The sequence below is a fragment of the Pogona vitticeps genome, chromosome 15 (genome assembly GCF_051106095.1).
Source record: "Pogona vitticeps strain Pit_001003342236 chromosome 15, PviZW2.1, whole genome shotgun sequence".
Taxonomy (NCBI): domain Eukaryota; kingdom Metazoa; phylum Chordata; class Lepidosauria; order Squamata; family Agamidae; genus Pogona; species Pogona vitticeps.
Window position 1 is genome coordinate 7019460 of NC_135797.1, and position 10143 is coordinate 7029602.

The 10143-nt window shown below is 44.0% G+C and overlaps 1 protein-coding gene across 1 annotated transcript; it reads left to right on the forward strand.

Annotated features, from left to right (window-relative positions):
* Positions 1–942: 942 nt before the first annotated feature.
* On the forward strand, positions 943–6383 carry LOC110084974 (phospholipase A and acyltransferase 3). Its single transcript, XM_072984065.2, has 4 exons — positions 943–1205; positions 2365–2467; positions 3692–3960; positions 6090–6383. The coding sequence occupies exons 1-4, from the start codon at positions 1170–1172 to the stop codon at positions 6186–6188; spliced, it is 507 nt and encodes a 168-aa protein (XP_072840166.1). The 5' UTR covers positions 943–1169; the 3' UTR covers positions 6189–6383.
* The last annotated feature ends 3760 nt before the right edge of the window (positions 6384–10143 follow it).

Sequence of the window (10143 nt, forward strand, 5' to 3'; positions counted from 1 at the left end):
CATATTAGGGGGATGTGAGCAGATGTGGATAATATCCATCCTTTATGACTTGGCATAACATTATTTTATTTCATATTTTGACCTTCTTTGAAGTTACTGAGCGTTTATTGGGTTACCCAGTGTGGTATAGTAGACAGACTAATGCGCTAGGACTCAGGAGATGTGAGTATCTGCTCAGCCAAGGAAACTCACTGGAATGTGGTGGAACTGATAAAACCACTCCTTACCTTGAAAATCCCCTTTCACATTCCTATAAGTTGGTTCTGACTTGAGAGTACAACACACCCACACCCACATTAGACCAGACACATTCAATGGCAAGAAATTGTGTGCAAGCTTTCATGCTCTCCACACCCTCTTCATGAGGGAAGATATTGCAAAAGGCAGGGAAGGGGGAAAACAGGAAGTGTTTACTGTCATGTGAATGTTGGGAATCCATTTGGGATTTTATTCTGAACTTTAAAGGAGCTATCCAAGCTACACTGGGGACTGATTTAAGCACCAAGGATAGCTCCTGTAAAATTCAGACAACAATTTACTGCAGATGAGCCACCCACTATGACACTGTAGGACTAAGGATGCCGCTGCAGATTGGGGAAGTGGGCGTTATAGGGTAAAACAACACAAGGGAAATCGGAGTGGACTTGAAGTCTTTATGTCCCTATCCTGCCACAATAGTTGTGGAGAGGGTGGGGGAAAATGGCAGATATTCAAAAATGTGTCTTCTCAGGTCATCAACTGTTGGCCATTCTGTTAACCAAGAAGCGTGGAATGTTTTGCAGTTCTAGTGATGGAAACATAGAGTCTGTAAATCAAACCTATGTCCTGTAAGTCAGGTCAGGTAGATGAATTCAGTGCGGTGTAACGGGGGTCTGTCTTCCCCTTTCTTTTACCTCACGTGGCCTGCCCTCCTGACCTCCTTTCCTTCCTACCCAGGTGGCCACCTTGCCGATGGGGCTCCCAACGCTTTGGCGGTCTTGTCCGACCGAGCCTACGTCAGGAAGGACTGGCTGGAGGATGTTGTGCGGAAAGACGGATACCGAGTGAACAACAAGCATGACGAGACGCAGCCGCCACTCCCCCTCGCCAAGATCCTTTGGCAGGCAGAGGAACTGGTCGACAAAGAAGTGCCCTATGGTTTCACCAGCCAGAACTGTGAACATTTTGTTATGGAGCTCCGTTATGGAGCTGAAATGAATGAACAGGTTCGTGCACTGGGCTCACCTGTGGCTTAGATTGAAAGGGAAGCCGGAGTATCATGGTGCACTTGTGGTTTTAATTTGTCCGTCTTTGGAGAGGAAGTGCGGTACAACAGCTAGAGCAGAGGCAGGCCAATCTAGATGGTCTGGGAGGCCTGTTTTCTACCCCACCAATTTGCTCCCCAAAATGCGAATATTAAAAGAAAATCATTTCTGGTTTCTGGGATTCTATTTCCACCTGCCCGCCTTCAAATCTCGAGGGCTTTGATAATGACCACAAACATTGTTTTAGAGCAGAAAACTAAATCTCGGAGGCTTTTACCATGGTTAACAAAAATAATAGTAAAATTTGTTTTAAAAAGGCAATTGCTCTAAAATATCTCGAGTCAATCAATTTTACGATTGGTCCAAAGTGCTTATAGATGGTGTGATGTTAATTTGCAAGTTGCAGCTGCCAAAAAATGTACCTCCCCCTGGTAACATGTAGACTCATATTTCAGAATGGAAAATTAACATAAAAACCTGAACGATTTTGCTGGGTAGAGCAAACACATACTTTATATAAACTGTTGCCAAAATTATAATAAAATGAAAAACAAAATACACAAAGCAGAATTTCTACACACACCCTGCCCTGATTTATGAGAATATTGACTTGACATAGATTAGGGAAACCATTTTTAATGGGACTCTTCTAAATAGGGCTGAGTTTGAATCCAAACCATTCTGCAATAAAAATTCCTATCACATGGTTCATTCTCAGAACAGATGAAACAAAATTAAATCTAAAATAGAAAGGCTGTACTGAATCCTACCAACTACAGTTGAGGAGAGACATTAACTGAGATGCAATCCATTTTAATAACTTTGGTTAGCACTATGTGGCTAGGGGGTAAAAACTTCAATGGTTTTTTTTTTTATTTTAAAAAACTTGGTTCCAGGCCACAAACAAGATTTCAATAAATTAAATGGATTAGAAATTGGAGTGGAGAGCTCCATGATGGACTAAGATGGAGGAAGTCACCTCTTTTTTCTTGTTAAAAAAATGGCTTTCTACAAGGAGGAAAATGGGTGTGTGTGTGTAGTGATGGCTCACAGGCTGAGAAACGGGCAAATGAAAAATAATCGCTTGCGCCTAACAAGGCTTCTGTCTGTTTTTAATCAGGAGGAAATAAAACCAGGAGACCTCATTGAGATCTTCCGCTCTTGTTATCAGCACTGGGCCATCTATGTCGGAGAGGGCAAAGTTGTTCACTTAGCCCCGGAATGTAAGTTTCCATGGAAACCCCTCGGGCCTGCTTCAGGGCGGCTCCAAAGTAGATTGAATAAAGTGTGTGTGTGTGTGTGTGTGTGTGTGTGTGTGTGTGTGTGTGAAGTTGTGCTGTTCACACTTCAATGTAAACATTCCAAATTTGCACCTCCTATACATATATATAGAGATACAGGTAAGGTAAAGGTAAAGGTTCCCCTTGACAATTTTTTTGTCCAGTCGTGTTCGACTCTAGGGGGCGGCGCTCATCCCGCTCTTCAAGCCATAGAGCCAGCGTTTGTCCGAAGACAATCTTTCCGTGGTCACATGGCCAGTGTGATTTAGACACGGAACGCTGTTTACCTTCCCACCGAGGTGGTCCCTATTTATCTACTCGCTTTTGCATGCTTTCGAACCGCTAGGTTGGCGGGAGCTGGGACAAGCGACGGGCGCTCACTCCGTCGCGTGGATTCGATCTTACGACTGCTGGTCTTCTGACCCTGCAGCACAGGCTTCTGCGGTTTAGCCCACAGCGCCACCACGTCCCTCCAGAGAGATACAGACCTGCACTAAACCTGCACTAGAGGTGGATCAGATATAATGTACAGATTCCTCCCCCCTTCTCTCTGTTATGATGATGTCCTCAGTTTAAAACAAAAAGTTGCCGAAGCTAGTCTACGAAGGAAAAATGTGCAAAAATGTGTATACAATAGGAAAATAAGTGTGGAGCCATTTTATTTTAGGGTAAAAAAAACTGCTTGCAAAAAAAAATTGTTTGGAAAAAAACCCAAACACCTTTTAACCTTTTCCTGTCGTTTTAAATACAACAATAAGGAAACTTGACAATTACATAGAAGTGCAAACTAATTAAATCTGATCTGCTCAGATCTGTGCATTGTTCTAACATTATTTATGTCCAATCAGGTAAATTCTAATATATCGTGACCCTTGTCCAGATGTCCTAGGACAGTGATCCCCAAGCTTTGGGCCTCCAGATGTTCTTGGACTACAACTCCCAGAAGCCTTCACCACCACCTCTGCTGGCCAGGGTTTCTGGGAGTTGAAGTCCAAGAACATCTGGACGCCCAAGGTTGGGGACCACTGCCCTATGGCATCACAAACATACACACCACATCATCACAGAGGTAGCCCCCTCTGTCTCAGCTTTTGCCCCCAAAATCGGAGGTGTCGACACAACAAGACTACTCTTCCTCTCACCATCTATTTCCTCTCCCCCCCCCAGGTGACCGTCTTGCAAATGGCGCCGCCAGCGTCTTGGCGGTCTTGTCGGACCGAGCGTACGTGAAAAAAGACTGGCTGGAGGTCGTGGTGCGGAAAGACCAGTACCGGGTGAACAACAAGCACGACCCCACACATCCTCCGTTGCCACTGTCCAAGATCCTCCAGCGGGCGGAAGAGCTTGTGGGGAAGGAAATGCCCTACAACCTGACGAGCCACAACTGCGAACACTTTGTGATGGACCTGCGATATGGAGTCGCCATGAGTGACCAGGTGAGGCCATGGCGTGGGACGACTGCCGAGATCAAAACATGGAATGGAGGCAGGATTTGCCCTAGCGTTAGGCAGAGTGGGCCAGCTGCCCCCAAGAGGTTGTTTTAATTGTTCTTTTTTAAAGGGCCAGGCAATTCATAATTATGCAATTGAATTTTCTTTTGTTTTATGGCTCTCTCTGTGTGTGTTTTGTGCTGTCAAGTTGATTCCAACTTATGGTGACCCTTTCCAGGCAATTTGAGGTAAAGAAGATATAGACCTGGTTTGCCATTCCCTTCCCCTAGGGGGAGCCCTAGGACCATGCAGCTTGCCCAAGGCCACCCAGGCCGGCTCTTCTCCCAGGTGGCCCAGTGGGGGAATCAAGCTTGCAACATCTGGATCTGCAGCCAGAGACCTAAACCAGCTATCCAGCCAGCTTACCTTACCCCCGGGGAGTGAGAAAAGGCACTTACGGGATTTCCCCTTTTAGGTGCACAAAATAACATTGTGGAGTATTAGGCACCTAGATTCTCTATTGCTGAACAGGCTCAAGTAACAAAAATATACGGCGTTTCCCTGCAAATAAGACAGGGTCTTATATTAATTTTTGCTCCAAAAAACGCACTATGGCTTATTTTCAGAGGATGTTTTATTTTTTTTTCCCATGTATCTTCTTCACAATGGTGGAATGCAGCGTTTCACTTCACTGGGGCTTATTTTGGGGGTAGGGCTTATATTATGAGCATCCTGAAAAATCATACTAGGGCTTATTTTCAGGTTAGGTCTTATTTACAGGGAAACAGGGTACTGACATGGTCTGTACTGGATGGTTGGTTCCAGGATGAATAAGCATCAGTCCCTAGGACAGAAAAGCATAAGGGCCATCAAAGACCATCTAGTTCGCCCTCTTTTGCACTTTTATCTCCTGATTGCAAAACAAAGCAAGCTAATGTGCATATTACAGAATGCTCCTGGTGTGACATTCACTTCAGCACTTAAGGAATTTCCTTTTTAAGGACGTGCTATATATAATGTATTATTTGACCTGTGGAAACTTCCAGGAGCAGAAATAGAAAATTATCTTTAAAAAGGGGGTTGAGGACAGGCTCAGAGAAGGGCCTGAGCAGGGTGGGGAGAGAAGAAGGATTGGATTCTGTTGGTCTCCCACCCTTGCTGTATATAATAATTCATTTTGGCCGTCTGTCATCTTTAGCTAAATAGATTCAACAAGATTTTGAAGCAATACAAAACCTCCAAAACCTGTTTGACGAGAGAGGAGAAACAGTAGAGCAGACACCATGGACAGATGCATTAATCTTGTGGCCTGTTACCTCCGTCTCAGTCCCGAAGGCTATCCTTTCGGAGATAAAAATATCATAGAGTCTAAGTTGTGAACTAGAAATCTCTTGGTACAAATGCTGCTTCCACTCGCTGGATAGATAGCCTTAGGGGACATTACTGTTCATCCTGCAAGAGTTTTTCCCCTTCTCGCTCTGTCCCACAGGCATAATAATAGCGGCCAACTTTATGGGTCTGTGGTAAGCATGTGTTACGAAATGTACCTGATGTGCAGAACTTTTCCTTTTTTTTTTTTCATTTACCAGACCTACAATCATACTAACCAAACACCAGACTTTGCTGCCCAAATGACCATTATCACACAACCTTACGTGTTACCTAGCCTTTTAAAATAATAAATGAATGAGTGGAGAATGAAACTTACAGCGAAAGAGCCCTATTAAGGTCGCTATAAGCCGGTTCTGACTTAGATGGTGCAGAACACGCAAACAGGGGTTACTAGAAGAAATAAAAAAGAAGTAGCATTGAAGTTTCAGATTCTTTGATGGATATGGTGGACGTGTTGCCGAGCTTCCTCAACTGTGAAACTAAGTTAGATAGCAAAGATCTATAAATCTGCTTTTTTCCGAGTTGCGTTATTGGGGCCAACATTATTCGGTAGACTATACTCTAGAGATGGGCACGTTCTGATGATTTTCTGTCCCCAGGACCCATCACAAGCTGCATTACTCTTCAAAATAATGAAAACGGTGTTGGTGTGGGGAACTAAAGTACCAGATATCTTGCTCCCATGCCAGGCTAATAGAAATTCGTCACCTTCTCTCTCTCTCTCTTTTCTCTTGCTTGTATAGGTCACGGAGGCAATTGCGGTGGGAACAATTGGCATGATGGGCGTGGCGGCCGCCATGATCCGATCAGCGGCCAGTCGGCGCAGGCATCGCTATGAATAGCTTGGGCTAGAGGCCTCCATGGCGGGACCATCACCAGCTCTGGGGGTGTTTGGACTGCCGAGCGTCCTTTATTTGCCAGATTCTTTTCAGACCACCAGACCAGAAATTAAATCAGATTTTGTGGCAGAAGCCACACACCCACGCCGTGCTTGGAGCCAATAAAAGAAAAAAAAAATCTCTTCAGGACTTAAAAGATTTGCAGCCATAAATATGTTGCTAATAGTAGGATGATGTCTAGAGTCCACTGTACTGTTGCTAAACAGTTGCTGTTAGAGTAGGTCTACAGTGGTGCCTCGCAAGACAAAAATAATTCGTTCCGCGAGTCCTGTCATCTTGGGAAATTTTCCTCTTGCGAGGTACGTTTTCCCATAGGAATGCATTGGAATTTAATTAATGCGTTCCTATGGGCCAAAAAGTCACTTACCCGGTAGGGAGCTGGGGAAGCCTTCAGAGGCTTGCCCAGCAGCATCGGAGGACTGGCAGGGGTCCCTCGCAACCGTGATTGCCAGCTTCTGAAGCCTCTGAAGACTTCCCCAGCACCATTGGAGGACTGCTGGGAGACTTCTGAAAGCGGCGATCGTGGTTGCGAGGGGACCCCCGCCAGTCCTCTGAGGGTGCTTCCGATGGAAGCACCATCGGAAAATGTACCTCGCAAGACAAAAATATCTTCGTCTTGCGGGGCACCTAAAAGCTCGCAAGACGCTTTCGTCTTGCAAGTTTTTCGTTGCCCGAGGCATTCGTCTTGTAAGGTACCACTTTTGGTACTTGTATTTGAATTATGGTGAGATTGGCTCATAATATCTCTACGGAGAGATTCACTCATCAAATCCCTCTTGATTCAATGGGTCTACTCTAGTCTAATTTATGACACTAACCAGCAGGATTTTGATCCTAGTGTTCAGAATAAGGTGTCAAAGAAAAATCAACCAGCTCCGGATCCTGAAATTCTCAACTTAATTGTCATCATTATAGATGCAACTTCAGATATATTTATTTTAATTTAATTACAATGCATCTCACCACAGAGAAGGGCTGGAAAACCTTTGTCCTCTAGATCCTAGGAGGGTGGCCACAGGAATAGAAGGACTGGACTTACGAACCTTAAATACATGGCTGAAAGCTATTCACATTGAAAAGAATTCTTCTGCATCACTACGAAAAGTGTAGGATCACTGTTGCTCCATTTCATGAGAGCCCTGATGGGTTTTGTAGTGGGAATACATTTAATACCTCTTTGTTGCCCAACAGAACGGCACTAATTAAGAGTTAGAATTAGTAGCAACTCTCCTAAACCATCCCTCTACAATAACCAACACAATAATCACTTAGACATCATTTCAAGATTAAAATAAAAGAACAATATATCTTCACTTGCTATTTTCTGCAGATTTCCTAGGAAGGGAAGGAAAACAATCTCAGCCGATGCGGTTGGGAAAATGGATTTTATTCATCCTCCATTCTCTTGGCCGCGCTAGAATCAACTGACCCCAAAACAAAGAGTAGTAAAACGTATTAATTAGGGTGAGGAAAGGAGGGGTATTCTTGAGCCGGGGAATTTTTGTTAATGGGTTCGTGTCAAAGAATTGACGTCAGGCTAGGAAAGCACGCTTCCCGCTAGCAAACTGTGTTCGAAGAAGCTTTGCAGGCAAGGAGGCTTAAATTTCCCAACAAACCATTCTCTCTTCCAGGTGATGCTGGACTACAACTTCCATTAGCCACTGCTGTTTAAGAGCAATGGGTATTTCAGTCAACCAATTTGCAGAGAGAGGACCTTGAAGTTCTTCAGGGGGACCCCTTTACTCTACTGCCCAGGCCCTACTATCTGTGGATGGCTACCCTCTTCGGATTTCTTATTCTGGGCCTACGCCTTCAAAGAGGGAATGGCCTCAAAAGAGATGTCTGTCTTCTAGTAGCCCTTTTATTAGAGGACTGCCTTCTACGAAGGGGGCCCAATGGCCACTCTTACTAGGCCTCATTTTGTCTCCCGGATGTCCCTTGGCAACTGAGCAAACCATTGGCTTCCTGGGATGGTAGCTAAGCAACAGGAGTGGCCTTGCCTGGTGGCAATGGTTGCTTGGCAACAAGAAAAAATCGTTGTTGTCCCACCACTATCTGGGAGTTGTAGGTCCAAAGTTGTAACTTTTTCTGGCCCTTCTCTTGGGCCTGCATCTAATGAGGACTCTCGTGGTCAGTTTGAGAGAAAACAGGATAAAGGCAACTCAACTTTAGCAATATAAGAGATTCCTGAATTTTTAACTTTTTTGATAGTATTAACGTCCAGCTGTTTCATACCTATGGAAAGCAATGTCTTGCTAGAGTAGCCTAAGCTGCTATTATAAAGTGAATGACTTTCCTTCTTGGCTTCCTGTAAGAGGTCCAGAAAGACAGCAGATACGGTAACGTTCTTGTACACTGGGTGGACAACAACTCCCATAAGCCCTAGCCAGCATAGTAAATGCTGAGGGATGATGGAAATTGTGATACAACAGCATATGGATGAGGTGTAGAGGCTGCCATGTCCACTCCTTCCTTCCTTCCTTCCTTCCTTTGAAAGTATGAATATTCTTGCTTGCTTGCTTGCTTGCTTGCTTGCTTGCTTGCTTGATTTATGTATGTATGTATGTATGTATGTATGTATGTATGTATGTATGTATGTATGTATGTATGTATGTATGTATGTATTTATTTATTTATTTATTTATTTATTTATTTATTTATTTATTTATTTATTTATTTATTTATTTATTTATTTATTTATTTATTTATTTATATGCCACTTTTCTCCTAAAGGATCCAAAGCAGCTTACAACACTAAAAGAAACAAAGTTAAGAAGTTAAGCAAAATTATAAACCATTACAATATTTAGAAAGCATTAAACAGATATATGAAAACTAATAAGAGCAATATTAAAAACAGAATGAAGCCATCTCTTTCAAAGATCCCCCCGGTCAACCCTGTTCTCCACTGCCGAGTCCCTCTCTTCTGGTCTTCCACTTGCTTTCCTCCCTCTTTGCCTGTGTCTTAAACCGCTGGCTGACATCCAGGGAAATAACCAGGTGGAATTGTCCTGGCAGGATGGCAAACTGATGGGACCAGCTTTCATTGGCTAGCTTTTGGCACATCTGGCTCAGGTTATAAAGGCAGGAACAGAATGGAGCGGGCCATTACAGATGGCGATCCTCTTGCAAATGCCGGGTTGTCTCCATCGTCCCACATAGCTCGTCTCCGTTTTCAAACAGAAGTTATAACAATAATCGGTGTCATTTCTCGCACCCGTCGTTTCCGACAGATATTTTGCAACCTTATGCCTTTCCTCCTCTGCCACGTTCATGCAGTTTCTCTCCCCAACCGTGGCCTTTCCAGTGGCAGAAACTGAAACAGGCTGTTAGTCACTGGAGAATCCCAAGGGGGCAGCCCGGATGGGCTGCAATTCCACGGACATAAATTTAAATGGACGGGCTATTCTTTTGCAGAGCAGAAAGGGAAGATGAGAAGCACCAGAACAGCCCTTTCCTGGCTCGGAGAGCTCCCCATATATTCTGCTTTTTACAGGCTGAGATAATGAGATTGTAAGGATGCCAAGCTGAGATGTTAAGGGCAGGAAGATTAGGTCCAGGTGCTGTTTCACAGACGGCTCTGGAGCCTTGTTGTCTAGCTCCCTTTCGGAGAAAAGCCAGACCAAGTTCTGGAATGACACAGAGATCCTTTTAGAGAAAAGGAATTGGGTGTCAGCTCAACAAGGGAATATGTTCTCTTGGGCTATTTAATTCCCTGTTGTGCAAGAAGAAGAAAATCTGGTGTGCTTTGGGAAATAAAAGAAGGAAGAACGGGGTATGTAGCAAAAATTCTTGACACTACATATTCATGAGCCTGTGCCTACATTGGAAAAGCCTTCGAAGACGTAGGGAAGATCTGATAGCACCTTTCAAATACTTGAACAGTAGTCATACAAAG

Bases quoted from the DNA above. Each gene is read 5' to 3' on its own strand.
- LOC110084974 (XM_072984065.2), top strand. From the start codon at position 1,170: ATGGAGCTCCGTTATGGAGCTGAAATGAATGAACAG. The intron at 2,468-3,691 runs GTAAGTTTCCAT...TCCCCCCCCCAG, and splicing joins TGTTCACTTAGCCCCGGAAT to GTGACCGTCTTGCAAATGGC. The intron at 3,961-6,089 runs GTGAGGCCATGG...TTGCTTGTATAG, and splicing joins GAGTCGCCATGAGTGACCAG to GTCACGGAGGCAATTGCGGT.